Below are 19,792 nucleotides of genomic sequence, written 5' to 3' on the forward strand. Positions count from 1 at the left end.
TTACAATAGAAATAAATGTAAATGAAATGGAAAGTTAAAACGTAGATTTAAAATAAACAGTCACATGATCAGATTTTTGCATAAAGCATTGATGAAGATAACATGATAATAATATTTAAAACAAAAAGTACATTAGTGTATTAGTACATAATCATTGTGGTATACAAAATTGAAATATGAAAGGTTACTTTGGGGTCATTTAAAGCGATTGCTGACTCACGTTCCCACTGTACGTACGCGCCTTTCACTCGTTACAAATCAGCCTTGAAGGCTGCGCGCGTGTCGCCGCTGCTCAATCGGCTCTAACACAACCAATTGTATTCTTCACGTCATAATAAAAATCGAATGCTCAATTTTAATATTTTTTTAGGCAATAGAGTTTATAATATTTACAATTATTCAGAACTGCATTGCGTCAAACCTTTAATCTTACTTTTTACTATCTTACTAACTTTATCTTACTATTATAAATGAGAACGTATCGATGGATGGATGGATATTTGTGAGAGTTTATAGCCTAAACTCCTGAACGGATCTCGATGAAATCTGGTGTTGATGTGGAGGATAGTCTGGAAGAACACATAGGCTACTTATTTTGTTTTTTTAAATTCCACGCATACGGAGTCGCGGGCGAAAGCTAGTTAATATCTATTTATTTTGTAAAAAACAGGAAAAATTACAATGTGAAAGTAACCACTATTTGTCACTCTGTTTGGTAGCTTATTCGAAAAACGATATTGTTTTATTTGTATTTGATTTAAACTGACGTAAATAGTAAACGAGAACTAGTTTACTCTGCGCTGGTAAATATTGCGGCACAGTTTAAAATCAAAATGTACCGTAAGCTTGCATACATCATTCATACTGGCAGTAATTGGACATCTCTGAGGCCATTGTTAACCTTGTCTCCACCGGCGTCAATTGCGCCTTACTAAGTAACTGACCCAGTTTGTGACGCTCCGAATCTCACAATAGATGTGTGTCTTACAATAAGCCTAATGCTGCTCATTTATGCTTACGTAAATTCTACAAACAATATCGTTTTAACAGTCGAGGACGTTTATTTCCTACCCTACTTAGTAAAATGTATTTTAACGCTCATAATGCAGTAGAGTTACATATGTACATATGTAACCGCTTGTGGTATCAGTTTGCTGTACGATATTTATTCTTAAGTGGGAAGTGAATTTGATTCCTTATCTGTACAACCATTAAAGAAGACATCGGCCGCACGCGGCACAGAGTTTACGCGTTATTGGACTTTACGCGGCATCTGTCAGCACCATCAACTGAAAAGTCGTTTGGAATTTATGAGAAAATAATAATGATGTTATAAGATGTTGATTATAACTAATTTTGGATTCATTACTTTTTTTAGATTGATATTAATGGTAAGCGTCCAATAAACGATTAAATTTGTTGATATATATTTACAATTGGTCAATTTATTGGCTCGGCTTTGCTGTTCATATCTGAATTGTTTGACGAATATCAAACAAAGGCATACTAATAAATAGTTTATAAATCGTGTAGTATTCTAATTAAGTAGCGGTACACATTCAACTAGAATGTGGTCAGTATCGAGTTGTTGCATTGATTAACCGGGCTTGGTCTAACGGTAGCTAAACCTGTGCCAGATATCAAGTAAACCAAGGGATGATGATACGATAAGTTTGTAACCGATTTGTTAAAAACTAGCTGTTGCTCGCGACTTCATCCGCGTAAAGTTAAAAAATAAAGAAAATGTTACAGATAAATTATCTTTCTAACGATGGAAGAATTTTTAAAATCAGCCCTGTAGTTTTGAGTTATTTCAATACATACAAAAATACAAATCTTTCCTGTTGTAATTAGTGATCAATAAGTTATTTTAAACAATTAAAACAATTAAAATTTTACGATATTCCGTTTCTCTCAGTCTTCTGAACCACTAACAAATGTCATAGTCTATTTTCATATTGAAAAAAAATTGCCGTTGATTGTAAAATTTGCATTTTTCAATAGTTTTATCTATACTTACTCGCTTGAGTTAAGGTAGTAAGATATTTGTAATAAATATTATCTATACTAATAAAATTTAGTTGAAAGGAAATGACCATTAGTGTGATAAAAGGCAACAAAACTTTCCAGGCTATATCCTATCCAATCCTAGCAAATAATAAAATCTAATAAGGCAGTACGCAGGCGTTGCATTTATCTCGGCCGATCTGGCGGCTTCATAACTCGCTGGGCGGGTGAAAGCAATAGCATTCCTCGCCACATAGTACAATAGCCATGTCCGTTGCTGATAGGGATTCCTTTTACTACGCTAACTTCCTTGCTTTGACCAAATATTAAAACAAGCTGTTATACATTTTATAATAAACAATACTATGAAGTAAATCGGCTAGTAATCGTGTTTAATCTAAGCTCTTACTGATATTATAAATGCGTAGGTCCAGATGGATAGATGCATGATTGTTAGCGTTTCTTGCGAGGCAGAGCATAGTTTTAAAGAACAGATAGAATAGCTTTTCCTTTTCTTATTCAAAAGTTAGACTACAATACTTTAACAGTAGTTAGTTTTATTATAATAAATTTCACGAGCATATCAACTATCAGAAAACAAGAAAATATCAAAGTCCATTTTTAATATCAATAAAGAATTATTATCCGTTTTATAGGTTAGTAAATTTACGCAATGAAAACAACGAAATGATTAATAAATTCTTTAGATGAGATGAAATCGAATTTCGTATAAGTAAAGCACGAAGTATCCGTATATCTTGGATATCGTTTCATCAGTATGTGCATATATATCGTTAGCGAGTTAGAGTATGCTTTATTCGGTTGGCTGGAGGATGACATTAAAGTGACTCTCGTAACTACAAACATTACGTATTGGGTCATTTTCCGATATTTGCGCATACATAAGAGCGTAACATACAAGCTTTAAAAGTTACATCAAGTCAAATGGTATTAACATTAATTTAAAATTGTGATTATGAAAATGAAATCTGCCCAAAGTGGCATAGAAGAACTGATATTTTTGTGCCAAACTTAAGTGTTATTAAGGCTTGAAAACGCAATTACCTAATGAAAATTTATTTTTAAAGTAAATTATTGCATCATTTTTTCTTAACATTACTTTTAATTAAAGAATTAAAAACGCACCCTGTACTCAAATATTTCGATATGCAAATATAACTATTTAGTATTTCCAATTTAAATCTAAAATCTTCTTAATTAAATCTTCTGCATATTTTGTGTCACCAGTGTTTTGTGTTTTGATTTCGGTTTATTATTATGAGATTAAAAATAACAATAAATAATGAACGATGCGGAAGTAAGCGACATTGTTTTATATTACTTGAGGAACAATGAGAAATCAGTAACAAGAACATTTCCCAGTATTATTGGTCGTGCGAATTGCAATCAGCAAGAAGTCACGTAAAGATTTACCGAAGAGTACTGACTGCATATCAATGATATATTACGTTGCTAACCAGAAGCGTTAGGGGACCATTGTTAGTTATTTCCGTTTCCGATATCTTTGATTGGCTTTTTTTGCTTACCAATTAAGAAGTAAAACATTTTCCTTAGATACTAGGCAATAAAATTTTTATTTATTTACATTTATGGTAGAGTTATAATAGATTTAATTCTCATAAATATAATGGGGCGAAATGTTTGTTAAGTTTTAAACGATTAAAGTTACTGGCAACTAATAATTTTGAGTACTGGCTGAATGTGCATCGTGCATGATAGATGTTAAGCGGCGATCGAATGACAGATGACAGTTGTCTTTGAATGGTGGAATGATGCGTTTTGTTATTATAAAATCAATTAATTAATCATTGTGAACGTTTGCAATTGGATTAGAGTGTGTTGTGAAGTTATCAATTAACATGGTGGCCAACTACGAATAGTGTTTCTAATGTTACGCGATTGTTATTTCATTATCTCCGACATATGCACGCCCACCATGGAAGATCGTTACCGTGTATATAAACTACCTTCGAAAGTGAATTCTACAAACCGCTCTTCACTCTGTCAAATAATTTATGGACGAAGCTTAAAATGTATGTAGTGTTTTCTAAATTCGTTTTAAAAATATTTAGTAAAACATTGTGCCGTAGTTTATACAGACTTCACACTCAGTCGTTAATTGGTTACTAAGAGTAGTCTATCAGTGACAGTTAATTTAAAGAATGGTTTAAATATTGACATAACAGAGATAAACAAAATAGCAAATAAGGTACTAGGCTATCAGAATACAGAGTAGTTAATGACAGAGAATTGATTTTGAGCCGGACTGCGTTGGTAGACTCTTGACATAAATTCATAGCATGAATACGATACCAAATTGCGAACTGCCTACATGCTATAGAAGCGTTTGTATGAACTGGCCTTCTGCAATAGGGTGATGGTAACATATCAACGTTGTGGTATGAGTAAAGTAACCTTTTGTATTTTCCAATATTGTATGTGTTAATTAATGCTAAGAGACAGAATTGACACTTAGTAAATGGAATGGAATACCTCTTAATAAAACACCTAGTCAATGAAATCTGATTATAATATTAAGTAAAGACATCCATTAGTTTCTTGTTATACTGTGTTGTAAATGACAATATAATGTCCAGTTCTGTTTAGATCAGCAGCTGTACAGTAGTTGTAATGACACGTAATATTACCATCATTAGTCTCAATAAATTAACTTTCATCGATCTTATATTCGGTGTTTCTTACATTTGTACTGATTTAGATACAGAGTCGAAATTTAAACGTTTCAAAAAGTATTATTACAACAATCTAATAAAAATGTATTACTTTTCCACATATCTTTAAAAGCCACCTTAATTCTAATGAAAAAAAAAATCAGTTAAACCTAACGCTAATATGTACAAGTAGGCTATTTATAATACGAACAGGTTCTCAGAGCTTTTAAAAGCTTCCCGCTGGAAGCGATAAATGTAAGCAAGTTAGACGAGACATAAACTTGTTACGACTGAGGCCTCAAGTAACGACTCCCCGGTTGCATGTGTTAATTGTTAATTTCAACTTGAAATTGGTCCAATCTGTCTACAAGCTCGTCTGTGACGATCTCGGATTGACTTCACTATTTCGGTAGCCATAAATTCACCGTCCCTGAGTAAATTACATTATACAGAGCCGTTAAGTGACTTGTGTTACGCTAAGCTCGTAATTAGAAAGGCATTTAATTATGTAACATATATATCATTTAGTTAATTTAGTACATAGTTAACAATTTAATTACATCATTAATACGTTCTAGACAATGTTAGGTTATATGTTCACTTGACTGATTAATTTGATATTAAAATTACGAGTAATTTTTTTTACAAGATAAATGATGGAATCTAAAGCAGTTATTCCTAAAATCGCATGACGTTTGAAAGGCTTGAAAAAAAAAAATTAAGTTGCAACGTCAAAATATTTTATCCCTTTCAGTTAAATGCGTTAAAACATACGCGGCATTCTTCCGCACCAGCAACGGGATGAATCCGCCATATTGCGACAAAATTAAAACCGGTAAAGTTTTAAATCGTACAAAAACACCCGGCAATATTTTACTACTGGTATTATTTTAGAACACCGATTTATAGGCTTTAGATCTAATCGCATGTATTAACGACCACAATTTTCGTTGTGCTCTATTTATGTGTTAACTATTATATGAAAATAAAAGATTTTTTTTAATAATATTTATTTGTGCATTAAAGGCGTTAGCTTACATCATTTTATAAATCCGGTACATGTTACGGTTTAAAATTCCTTTTAACTAATACGCTGTAACCTGGTTTACTTAACGGTTACATGAACGCGTACGACTCAACCCGTCACTTGTGTATGTGTGTGTGAGGAGAAGCAATTTCCTCGCATTAATTATGTGGTTGATGAAAATCAGCAAGCCGGTGACCCGCCTAATTCATTCGCCCCCAGACTGTCACTGTCACGTACTCAGCTAATTTCGAATTAAAAAGGATCCTTAATTAAGATCTGCTACCCGTAACTTGTCATTTTTGAACACCCTGGAGTAAAAATTTGTAAGGGCAAATAAATGTATATTTTACTTGTAAGAGGTTTGGTAGATAAGTAACATATTTTTGCATTCGATAGACAATTTAATTTTATAATTTCAATTTAAAAAGGTGATTGATAAGTGTTTAAAAACAAAATACGATTATTTTTGGTCTCGCTACGTATTATGTAAAAAACTTTCATACAATGCTAAAGTACGTTTTTTTAACCAGTATTTAGTAAACTGAAATCACTAATTTGAATAATCACAAAAAGATCTCTTTGTTTAAAAACGTTACATCTGTAAGATAAAAAAAGTTACGTAAATCGCTTCTCTTCCGCGTCGTTAGCCGATTATTTGCCAAAGTTAATAGAACGCTACTAATTACACGGTTTGAAATTTTGATGTGGGTCCGCAGACCGCTTACTGAAGAATCCCCAGTAGAACACTTCCGTGCTCTAATGCTCGTTTACAATGTTATTTACGTTCGTGATTGTACTTTATTGTAAGTCGGAGTTGTAAATTTATATCATATGTTGTGATTACAAAGGTCTCATTTAAAATATAACTCAGTTATAAGTTACAGTACTTATCTACTAGTTAGTGATAGTATAGTATAGTGATATCTGTGAGAGTAACATAAGCTATTTTTTTTATTACTTTTTAAGTTCAAGTGTACGAAGTTGCGAGCAACAGCTAGTTAGAAATATAGAAGGATCGTATAATGTTCATAGTCACAAATTAATATTGACAGTTGAAATAACGTTTTTACATTTATAAGGTCCCGTAGTTAGTGTGAATGAAATATAACATCAAATAGAAAAACATGTCCACGCTATTTTCATTACACGAATTTCGTCGCGCTGCCAAGTTCCTACGCTTTTAGTTAAATCCTGTTCCATAAATTTGAATAACTCGACCGCCCATTCTTTGAATTTAATTTAATTTAAGGAATGCTTGAGCCGACATAAATAAAGTGGCTCTCAGTTCGGTGCGACACGGGCGTGGTTAAATTAATAAGCACATTAGAGAGGGTGCTAGAGTGCGCTCTAGTAGAGACTCTCATTCCCCATTGTTTGCCAAATGCAACTATTTATTCAGCGCTAACGAATCGTTGCGTTTGACATAATTAGATACGATTGCACGATCATACCACTGTCCATTTGATACCGCGATGCACAAACTCACTAATTTAAAATGAATTTTGTGGTTAATTACTTTGTTGGATATTATCGCAGAATATTCTATTCTATATTATACAATAGTTTATTATTATCTCTGTCTAAAATCAAACATCGCTACTGAGTAATTAGAGAAATATAGACATATTATATATGTTATTCTTTAAGAACAATCTTAAGTAATATATAATGTATAAGAAAATTTCACTTACCATTTGGACACGTGAAGAGATTGCCCTGGAACAAATAAATTTAAAAGTTAATTTTCGATGTTACACATGCCTAAAATGTTTATTGTACACTCAGTTATTTCAATAATGTTTATACATTACATAGTAATTTGTCGCTCTTAGAAAATGAAAGATAACTGAACAATAGTAATTCTAACGTAATCGTTTTTATAAAGTTATTATCGTGTATAAGACAACGTTATCGTGATAATTGAAACATTTTTAAGGCTTGCTCAAGCGGGGAAAGTTGGAGCAAGGACGGCCGCCACCCGTGACCGCTCGGTTTTAACGATAGACAATCAAACATCGATTGAAAACTGCATAGCTTTATGACACAAGATTAAAGTTATCTTACGCATTATTAAAAAAATACTGTTTTAAACACTAATATCAAAATCTCACGTGTATATCTCTAATGTAGTCTAGTACATTTTTAAATTAGTTGCTATTCACACTGGCACTATCGAATTAAGGGTTAAAAATCGTTTAAATAGAAAAAAAATCGAATTTGTAATATCGTTTTAAATTTGGAAAGTTGTTGAAATATTTGGTAGTCACCGTAAACCTAAAACACTATTTTTCATTGCCTATTTAATTTAAAATGTACCATAGGTATGTTTTGAGTCGTATATAATTCAGAAAGCAATATATTTGTATTTTATTTATACTACGGTAGGCCGCCTGTATAAGGGCTATCTAGTGACATTTCTCTAGAGCATCTCTTTTGTCTGCCGACTGACGTCAATCCCGGCCATTGCCTGCCAGATGAGGGTTGACATTAATTCAGGTCAGAGATCTTATGAGCACGGAAAATCTGAAATTTCTTGGTAAAAAATACCAATAAAGCTAACAATATCCCTTCTAAGAAATGAATTTTAAATGATGAAAAATGCTAACTCGAATCACGCGTCGGTATTTTTGAAAAGGGCTATACGTATTACGGCATGCTAATTCTAAATTTATTTGAAAGTCGTTATGTAACGTCCATGTTGACGATTCTTGTGGTTTCGACTGTCAAAAACCTGTAAAATGATATTATATACTTATGCCTCTCACACTTATTGCTTCAAATAGAGACAGCAACAATTTAGTATTGGTATTTTGTCAGGGAAAAGTTATGGTTAAGTGATATATTATTGTGAACACCGCTTTGGGATATTAATGATTGATGATATTCAATAACCAGAAGTTTCTCAATTCATTAGGCAGTAATAAATTAGTTGTTCATGTATTCTCGTCTGAAATATTTTTAAAGTGATACATTCATACAGCGTAGATCATTATTACTAAATCATCATCATACCCTTGTCCCTACTGACAGTTCATATTATGTACAAGTCTTCCGTACATCTATAGCACCAGTCATTATTAGCTAATTAGCTAAATTCACTCCCTTCAGCTAATGTGGATGTCATTTTTCACACAATACACTGAATCAAACATTACAAGCTTTCATACATCACTAGCTTTCGCCCGCGGTACTGCGTGGGATAAAAAATAAAAGTATGTAGACCATGTGTACTTTCAGATTATCCTCTACATGTGTGCCAAATTTAATTGAGATCCGTTCAGCTGATTATGCAGCAAACTCTAAGAAACATCCATCTATCTAAACTTTCGCCTAATATTAGTAAGTTTACATATTGAAATGAGAAAAATACATTAAATAACATCCATTTTACAATAATTTAAGCCAAAATTTCTTCGTGCAAATGGTTTGTTTACACGTTCATGTAACATGATTCGAGTTTGTTTGTCAGATTGATTGATATATTAAATAATGTACAGTGATTGAATGCAACCCTGGAACTTGATTACAGCCATACGATATGCAAACTGTGATTTGTAAATACGCCAATATGACATCGCTTTTACTAAACCAAACATTTGGAGTAAACTCGGTGACTGTTTGTACAACTAGTTACAAAATAATCCATTCACTCACTCTTCAATTTACATTGGCCTTTGACTTTTAAATGACAGGATCCTAACAACTATCAATGCAGACGAAAAATAAGTTTTAAACATGCTTGTGTGTTCGTTTTGTGGAAGTGTATAATTTTTGGAGTTCGTGCTCATAAAGATATGCCAGCATGGTATGCACATGTGTGATTATCTGTACTTAACCCTTGCAAGTGTCAGAATTTATTCAATGTAACGATGGCTCTATGTCTAGTCCGTTTCTATATAGACAAAGAAATTGGCATGCTATAACATGAAAGTTGTTTAGATTTAAATGTATGTATGTTCTGGTTTTGTTTACGAATACAAATTTTGTGAAATCTCTGCAAATTGCGTTAAATTAAAATGTATTACTTTACTTCACTTCTTTTAATGAATATAGCAAATGAAAACATCAGGAAGATGTAATTCATTATAATATTTTATTAAAGCAAGGTAAAAGGATTAAGTTGTAATAAATATTAAATATTTTGGTACGGCGACAGGCGGGAGAGTGTATTACTGATAAATTTAATTAATTCCCCGCGCAAAATGTTCAGCGCCCGCAGCCATTAACTTACGGCTGACGGCGGAGTCCTGTTGTTAAATTTTATGTCTCATAAAAATTAAAACATGTACGCTCAAATGATGTAATATTTTTTTCTTATATTTATAACATTTTACGTAAAAAATCATGTCTGTTTTGACAATGTGACATGTTGAGATTTTTTATTTCAATTGGTATTTACAAATACCGTTACAAGACGAGTATACGAAGTAAGGATTTTAGAATTTAGATAGTGCAATCAAAGTTAATATTCCAATATGGTCTTTTTTTATTCTGCATCATAGATTCAGTCATAACCGAGATTTTGAACCGAACATCGGTACCTAATGTTCAGTTAAAACTAAACGACAGTGGCGAGGTTTATGTAAAAGAATAGTTGCGAATTCAGTATTTTTAATAAGAACTATTCAGGTCAAAATAGCAGGTCACTGTAACGATGTCATATCATTGATTCTTTATCATTTAATTGATATAAGAATTAAGATGTTTGCAATAATGTTCATTTTTAACACTGTACATTATTATTAATACAAAATACAATTACTTTTCGTCTTGTATAATTTGCGTAATAATACAAAAGATACGCTTGGTTACGTGTTTACCATACAAAAGACGTTTGGCAACTCGTATGAAAGAATTAGCTAGATGAACATCCGCTCAGATTGATTGAAAATAATTCGGAAGAATTGGATGATATATGCAATTATTTTTAATGAACCTCTATTGTTTTTTCTCAGGGTTATAAGTTTGAATTCAATGTTTTGATATGGTATGACTGCTATAATAAAGATCAAATTGTTAGAGCCATAAAAACTTAGACAATGTTTCAAATACATTCTAGCTTAGACATATGTCTATATGTCAACCCTTTTATATCATAATTCTACTTATCTGCAGGGTAACAACTTGAATAATAAATAATAAATTTCTCATACTTAAATAGGTAATTATAACTCGTTTCGCACTAAATTATTACACTGCTTATAAAAATTTACTTTCTTTTGTTACAAAAGTTTTCGTATCGGAAATAATATCTTTGGTAGGTTAAAATTACATTTTGTACAGCAATACTAGTGTACATCTGTTCAGGATGTTACTTAGCGCTGCAATTGCGAACTTTATTTCCTTATAAAGCTTGCGAATGGTCGGTACAAACTCTAAAATGTCCTGTTTATAGGTAAATAGTGGTTGCACGTTTTGACTTTAGGGTTATATTCCCTTAATGTGTTAGTTTTAATTAAAAATTATATATAATGTTGACATTAATTGAAATTCTAATTGATTAATCTTAACATATACTGTAAATCATGTAGATTTATGTTTATTAACTTTTAAACTGTTATAATATGCAGCGGTTATATATATATGCGGTTAGATCAAAGGAAAAATGTCTTCCTGTTGTTAGGAGAAAGTTGATGACTGATGGTTTTGATATGTGTCTATAGTTTTTATTTGCATTTAAAATAACTTTCTGTAAGTACTTACTTGTGTAAGAAACTGTATTACAGGATTTTTTTGGAAACATGGACCGCGAAAGATTATTGATTAACATTTATTACCTCCAACAAAGTGGAACATTTTTTACGGATCTACCTGTTTGAAGTTAGTTTAAATTATAAAAGAAACATTGTACTTTCAGTTTCAAAAGTAATGTGGGTGTATGACATTGTTATGTATGGCAATACTAACGCAACATTGACTTACCTCCGTCAGTGTGGGCGGCGCTAGAAACAGCAAGAGCGCGGCGACCAACATTGTCGCTCCACGCCTTGACAACATCGTATCTGAAACAAGGTAACTTCAATTAATAAAGCACAGAGTATAAATCGAATGTTACCTTATTGTAGAAAATCTGTCAATAGACAAAAAAGTAAAATGATCTACAAGTTTGCTAATAGGAGATTGTATGTTGTAAGTTTGTAAACTATGAAAGTGTGAATATTTTAAACTAGTTATCGCTCGCGACTTCGTCTTTACGAAGTATAAAAATATTAATAAATATAGCCTATGTTTCTTACTGATAACGTAGCTTTTTAATGGTGAAAGAATTTTTGAAATCGGCCCGGTAGTTTTTGAGTTAATTCAACACAAAAGTCCAAAAATACAAATCTTTCTTTTTAAAAATATTAATAATACAAATATAGATTTAGTTAAAACTAAAATCTGTATATCATTTATTTTCTTTTTTTTAGTTTTAATATTGGGATTTTACTATAGTATTTCAGAATCATCTATTAGCGATTCAGTCTAAGTTGAAATCTTTGGCATCTGAAATTGGAACTTCAGAAATGTGTTTCAGAAACTCGTCGGTTATCCGCCAAAGTTAGTTTGCTAACAAGGATAAGCTTGTTAAGCGATGTCAGCGAGATCTTGACTAATAGATGCTATTAATTAATAAACCGATATTATAAGTAATGTTCTCTATTAAGATTTAATTTAATTAGTAATGCAATCGACGACCATCTTGGATATCGATCGGTCAACAAATTATAACATACTAGCGATCGCCCGCGACTCCGTCCGCGTGGTATTAAAAAAAGAAAAGTAAGTAGCCTATAGATAGATATAGGCTACTTACTTTTCTGTTTCTTATGTTGCCAAGTTTTATCGAGATCCATTCAGTAGTTTAAGTTACTAACTCTTACAAACCTCCATCCATCCATCCAAACTTTCGGATTTAAAATATTAGTAAGAAGTAAAATGGTATTTCATCGAAATCCCTTAATCCGTTTAGGATACAAACTCTAACAAACATACTTTCTTCCATCTAAACTTTCGCATTTATAATATTAGGTATCATTAAAGGTAGTCAATGCACTTGTTTATGGCCAGCGGAGATATTGCTGAATTCAGTGGCCGCTTGCTCATTTGCCACATTATGATGTAAAAACAGAATTAAATATTACGATAAAAAACATACAGTAAGTACGGTATTAATTAACTTTTTGCAACAAAACGAACTCACAGTAAAGTCGCGCTCATTTGGTTTAAGCGTTGATTGTTTACTGAATTGATATTTCAATTCGTATCCGTTTTGATTGGCGACGGATAATTAAGTTTATTCAGATATTCAGAGCTGGATGAAGCCGGCGTAGACCGAAGCAAATGTAAATAGGAATTGCATTACTTATTGAGATAAAAGTATCATTTTTATTCAATTTTTTATTCATCTATGTGTATAATTTTATTACTGACTATTTAAATGTGATGTTTAAACAAATTTTTATTGTAAATAAATAAAATAAAACAAAAACATTTTTTTTTATTGTATGAAGTTTTAAATTGTCTTAATTGTTGATCGACCATCCAAAAGGTACTAATTTCGTCTGTATGTTTTTTTTTTACCGACTTCCCAAAAGAAGGAGATACTCAATTCGTTTGGATGCTTTTAGCTTTCTTTTCCTTGGTATTATGGTATAAGTTAGGACTTAAAAGAAAAAAGTATTTCAAAAATTATCATTAGGTTAGTTGTAATAACCAAGTCTAGTCACGAAAAAAGAATTAAAACGTATTTTATTTGTTGTAAGCTAATAAATTTTGGAGGCAGCTAATTCTAACTATTTAATAGTCACGTACGCTCGTAATTGGCGTTAAGAGAAGCCAAATTTCATTTAGTGACCGTAGAACGGGGGCGAGGGCGGCCGTCTAACGTTGCGTTTGGCGTCGTTTCGTGACTTAAGTTATAAAATATCCAATAATTTTCACGTTGTATAATTCCATGTACGCGTTGTCAATACTCTAACGGTGCTGTTAAAATATAGGTTGAAATATGTCTATGTATTTACAAAATTAAAAACATTAATTTTAATATGTTAAAACTATAATACTGAAATTATGTATCTGGTTACGATGTATTGGTATATAGTAACATAAATATTATAAAGCAATACTGCCTTATTTATGGGTAAAAATAACGTAATCATGAGCTAACAATAGAGTTTAACATTGGCATCCGAAATCCTAGACAAAGCAGTTTCGTAAACGCGATAATTTAGACAAGAAGTGTCATATTATTTCTGAGGCCATAGGTCAGAATATGATAAATTAAATTAGATTCTACCTATATTAATAAATCATACTGAGCAAAAATGCACTTATGATTGTCTGATCTATGACCACAGATTTATCTTGTCTGTGCAATATCTGAGAGGTCGACTGTAAGTAAAGATTATTGTTCGTTGCCGTAACCTTTTCATTACGATGACATCATACGGAGAAGCCGGTTTTGATCGCTGATTTTAAAATCAAACCCGGTACTAGGACGCATGGCTAAAGAATTTGTAGCTCGTAATATATTTGTAGGTATGTAGTTTTATTACTGATTTGTTATTTATATTAAATATGTATATGTATTAATTATATGGAATATTAGTTAATACTCTTGTTGTATTAAGTTTTATTATTTTAGTAATTGTTTTTTTTTAAATATCGTAAATAATTTTCCTAGCTGTCAAAGTAAAATTGTCAAAGGGAAACATTTTTGGGATCTGTCATTTTATAGTTTTAAATTAAATTCAATGAAAGATTTCTTTTAAATTGAAGTATAAAATATATTTTAGTATTCAGTATTCTAAGTCATTTGACCTTAAGCAGTTTACAACTTCGATAATATGCCCGATCACGTGACGGAATTATTTAAGTTCTGTTTGGAAAGGCTACTTTGAAAAAGTTTAAGAGGCAGATTTAGCACGCTTAGTAGGCGGGTCGGCTTTCGCTTATAACGATGTAAGTTGCAAAGAATACCACTCCGTCCTGGTTTACTAACAATGACGCATCTCCAAATATACTGCTTTATTTTTGAATACCCACGAACTGTGTTGTATGGTTGCATTGTTTTCTTTAGTACTCTAAGCGGAAATGTCATTTCTTCACATAACTGTCAGTTTTTTAAAGAGTTAATACATAGATTTAAACTAAATCTTCATAGACATCTTGGAGTCGACGAATAATTCCGTTTCACGATACTTATCGATTTACTAACGATAGACTATTCAGCGTTTATAAATGTTGCCGTGTGTACTAAATTGATTTAATATTGAACACGCAATAAAAGACATGTAATTATAATTCGGGCTATTAAATAAATTCTTGTTAATGTTATTTTGTAAGAAGGGAAATGATTAATGCGTCGGTTTATATTTCGCAGAGGATGTTGCGAAAGCGGCGACTACCGATTAATGTTTGAAACGGGGATATTGGCGTTACAAAGAGGTAAGAATTAATATTACGGATAAATATATGACGACATTTCCTTGTTTCATTCTCAGCTAACCTAACGCTCTTAGAAATTATGTAAGAAACGTTGTGATGTTTTCTAGTTAAGACAATTTTATCATAGTAGTACTATTTCGTTCAATTATTTTATGAACTTAAACTTAAAGTCAATAAATGTTACATATACTCGCTTAATATAAGGTTTAAGTGTTGTTTTTGTTTGTTAAGTAATAATAAATGTGTAAATACTTTTATGGATCTTGCTAACCGGATATTTGGTTATGTTTAGGGACGGCAGCTGGCATTGATATTTTCTCATTCGAAGTAGGTTTTATGTTTCTTTCCATTTTTAAATTCTCTACAAAGCGATGCCCATTAGCACCTTAATGTTTTAGTTTTATTGTACTTTCAATTAAATTAATATTATAAATCCATATCCTTAAAAGTTGTATTTACTAATTAAAGTCTTATAAAATACTTTAGTGTTAAAGGAAATAAATGTCTTAAAAGGAAGTGCAGAAGTACGGAAATAAACATCACTTGAATGAAGGAAGTCATTAGACACGCTGCAAAATACAGAACGAACTGAAAAGATATCTTATACGAGTTGGCACTTTGTTAAAGCTTTTATAAATAAAATCGCACTGAATTGCTGGCATTAGATACAAAGTAAAAAATATGAAAATGTAAATATTAAAAAAAAAATTAAAAATAAGGACATCAAAATGCTGCATAATACTCTTATTAATTACTAGATGTTGCTCGCGACTTTGCCTGAGTGAAATTAAAAAAAAGTAAATAATAAAATAAAAAAAGTAAAATCGAATCTTATTTCTTTATAACATTTTTTAATTTAAATAATTATAACTGTGTAAAAATAATATTGTTGTGTTACTTTAAATATTGCCCGATTTTCCGTGAATTATCTTGTTTAGATCTAATTAAATAAGCAACGTACGTGTAACGGAATTACTAACCGGCCAGGGTTAGCGGTGACCTTTTATTAATAGAACTTTAATACAGCTATTTCCCAAAATATGCAGAAGCAACCCTAATTATCCCAACTCTACCTCTATTATGTAATATTATTAGGCAATTCCAGTTAACGAAGTTAAATTGAAAAGTATTACATGTAACGAACTACCATATTTTTAATGATAAAAAAACATATAATAAAAACATGGTTTAACTTGATTTATACTTCAGTCGACGAAATCTGATAATCGATTTTAGGGTATAGGAGGTAAATATTGAATAGTCATACATACAAACATCATAATATTCATATAAAAATAAATGTAAAAGTTATGATGGATGGATGGAAGTTTGCTACTCCATATTTCTAAAACGGCTGGCACAACTTGGTGGAAACTAGTAAGCTACTTAATTAAGTTTTTTTTTTAATTCCGGTGACAAAATCGCAGGGAATATGAGTTTATCATACAAAAAGATTATCGTCCTGTCTGTCGATCAAAAATAACTTTGTAACGTAATCGTTGTCTAAAATCTCTAAAAGAATACGGAAATACAATATTATTGTCTTACATTGATAAGTTGTTTTTCTCTGTTGTATTAAGATATACAAGACAGTGAGTGTGCCCCCGTGGCCTGTTCTCACGACGCCTGAGAGCCTCTTCACCTCTCTATTGTTTCTAAAATATCGTACCACGTGTCTCTACCGACTTGGTGACGTTTATATGACACGAAAAAAAATTATAAAAATAGATCTACAAGTAACAAACAGACAAAACATGTAACGGATTTTACATATACTTTCGATTATGAACTACTTATGCGTCATAGTAAATGAATATAAGTAAGCAGACAGTGCTAAGCTTAAGTGTCATTTAATTAACACTAAATAACACAGTAATAATTATAAGAAACTTAAAGATATGTATGAAGTCAACTAACCCGTAATAGGTGTGGTTGATGGCCTAGCCATCCTAACTTGGATAGGACTCGAGCCCTGAGATACGGACATAATGTAATATAATGACGGCACAAAATAAGTTCCTTAGTAAACATTTAGTTAGAGTCTGAATGTCATTGCTTTTGCCAATGAGCCACTATCAGTCATTTCTTGACTAAACTTTCTTGTGAACAAATAATTCAATTTATAAGAGCTGGCTTGAAAATTGATGTGAAAATTTTTCTGTGCTTTACGATGCAGCGCAGCGGCGTCGGCGTGTAAGCCAGATAATTCTGCAGCGATGAAACCGTATTACTCAATATAGCCTACATTGTTCGTGTGCAAGTTACTGCCAATTCCCTATTGAATTTTAAATTTTTTAACATCATTTTTAACGTAACGTTTTTACGTAAACGTACCTGTAATAATAATAAACATGAAAGTTTATTACCGTCGGAATAAGATCGTGGTTTGAATTAAATTTATATCGTATTTGTTCGTACGTTTGTCTGACCGTGGGTTCCTTCTGCTGAAACGATTACACTAAAACATTTTTCCGTTACAGTAAGAAATGATACTTAGCCTACATTTGTTTTAAAAAATAACTAGTCGATAAATATTATACGTATAACAAAAGAAAAGAAAAAGTAACAGAGAGAAAAAGTTCAACTACATTTTGTATATGGCCCATAAGTAGCGTGGTGAACCATTTCCCAAAAATATTCGTCGTTTTCCCACAGTTTGTAACTAAATTAGGATGACGTACAATATAATTGACCATTGTCACGATGAGAAAATTACCTCAAACTGACCTGCTTATGTTAGTTACATTGCTAGCTTTAGAATAGACGCGTTTCGCAACCTGAATTCCCACGCTTTTAATAATGACAAAATGAAATGGTAATTATAAATTCTTTGCAGCAAATAATTTAATGCGTGTGCGTTGATAGAAATGTGCCTTATGTGTGTAAAGTAAGGTAAATGCTTTTTGGATATCTCAATTATATTTAGTTTACCTTGATCGTATGACGTATTTCATTATAATAATTATTAACCGACTATCCCAATTAATTAAAGTGAGAATTTATTAAATTGTTGTAATTTTGATGTTTTTTCAGTTGTTTTTTTAATAATTTGTTTGTTATTAGGTTATTCATAAAATGTCAGCAATTATTTCTGTGTCAATGCTAAATAACTTGTTTTGGTTCTTTTTACATTTTAGCTAATATTTTTCAAGTATTAGAGAAACTAATGACAGGTCAGCTATGTGGTTATCAAAGTAATTTTTTATAACTTTCTTTTACAATATTTTAAAATTTGACCATAAGAAAGTTTATGTATATTTGATGACGTTGTTAGTATTTTATCAAAAAAATAATTTAACAAGCTTTTTTGTGTGATGACCAATAAAATCAGTCAAGTATTTTCACTCTGTTACCCAAATTAACTCGTATCACCCAATTATTAAAAATATATCTATTAATTTCGAGTTAGCTTGTGTTTTAAAATTTAGCAAGTTATAAGCTAAAAGGGAAGGCAAACAAGTAAAGTTTAATTGAATTCGAATAGCTTAAAATAGAAGATTTTTGTCAGTTACCTTATCTAGTCGGATTTTTGCCAATTAACTTTTCAATCAAGTTGCTTTTCAAACACAGCCAGTGGTTATTTTGCTCTTCACGAAACAATACTAATGATAAAGCAAATATATTCTTGTATAAGTAACCGTTCTTACAGTCAATGTTATAATGATTATTTGCAATAAACGATTACTTAATTGATGACGTCAGAGAATACAAGGAATAATGTATTAATGTATTGAGAAATCCATTAATGATTATAATTAAAAAGTTTTCAGCTTCAACTTCAAAGAATTTTAATTTTTTGATTTACGAAATACTCAGCCAGATATTTTACTCTGTTCATTAATTAATCCTTTAGTAGAAGTGTCCTTTATACTAAAATGTTATAATAATTATAAGGCAGTAAAAAAAACGCATTTTTTATTTTATAAGTAAGACATACATTTATAATACCTCGACATCCATGGGAAAGTTGACTCACATCACTACGAGCAATCAATACCAATAACTAGTAGGCATTAATTACAGAATGGTCTTTTGGATTTGACCGCCGGTTATCGAATATTCACTTTCACATCAAACATGGCGTGGGCCTCAGTTTGACTTGTATTTCGAAGAAAGTGAGAACCTTCACTTTTTCTTTACGCAATGTTTGGACGTCTTAAAATACACGATAAACTAATCAGTCTCTCTGTTAGTGCTAAATGTGTTTGTTTATGTAAACGATGCGTTGCGTGAAAGCGTCGTAGTGACAGACATTGAAAGTCATTGTGAATGAAATCTATGTACATTTTATTGTGACTACTGTTATGGGTTTACGCTAGAAATACGTCTATGACCCAGTTCAGTACCGCTGTAACTGTACAACAATCTGTTTTCTTAATATTCTACGTAACGTTTGGTCACGGGTGCAAAACGCAGCCGGTTTAGAAATTGTATGCGATTCGACGGTTGCTACACATGTTGAGATAAATGGATTTTGGTCTCTGTTGCGTACAGTATGCAAATCACGCGTCTGATAAACTTGATCTGTTTGCTGTTTAAATTTAAAAACACTTTCCAATACTTACGTTCGTAATAAGTTATGTTATAATTGTAAATGCCAAAATCATGCATTTAAAAGAATTTCAACAATCGAAAA

At 31.5% G+C, this 19,792-nt stretch overlaps 1 protein-coding gene across 3 annotated transcripts in view; it reads right to left on the reverse strand.

Moving 5' to 3' along the window:
- The window catches only part of LOC106103618, a 62,842-nt gene that overhangs the window by 22,148 nt on the left and 20,902 nt on the right, over positions 1-19,792 (reverse strand). For all 3 annotated transcript variants that reach the window (XM_013283402.1, XM_013283401.1, XM_013283400.1), the window contains exons 2-3: positions 11,650-11,729; positions 7,419-7,443 (exon numbers count right to left, since the gene is read on the reverse strand). In XM_013283402.1, the coding sequence (XP_013138856.1) occupies positions 7,419-7,443; positions 11,650-11,724 (100 nt within the window). In that variant the 5' untranslated portion in view covers positions 11,725-11,729. The remainder of the gene's footprint in view (positions 1-7,418; positions 7,444-11,649; positions 11,730-19,792) is intronic.

This window comes from Papilio polytes, unplaced genomic scaffold (genome assembly GCF_000836215.1).
Source record: "Papilio polytes unplaced genomic scaffold, Ppol_1.0 DF823731.1, whole genome shotgun sequence".
NCBI classification, from domain to species: domain Eukaryota; kingdom Metazoa; phylum Arthropoda; class Insecta; order Lepidoptera; family Papilionidae; genus Papilio; species Papilio polytes.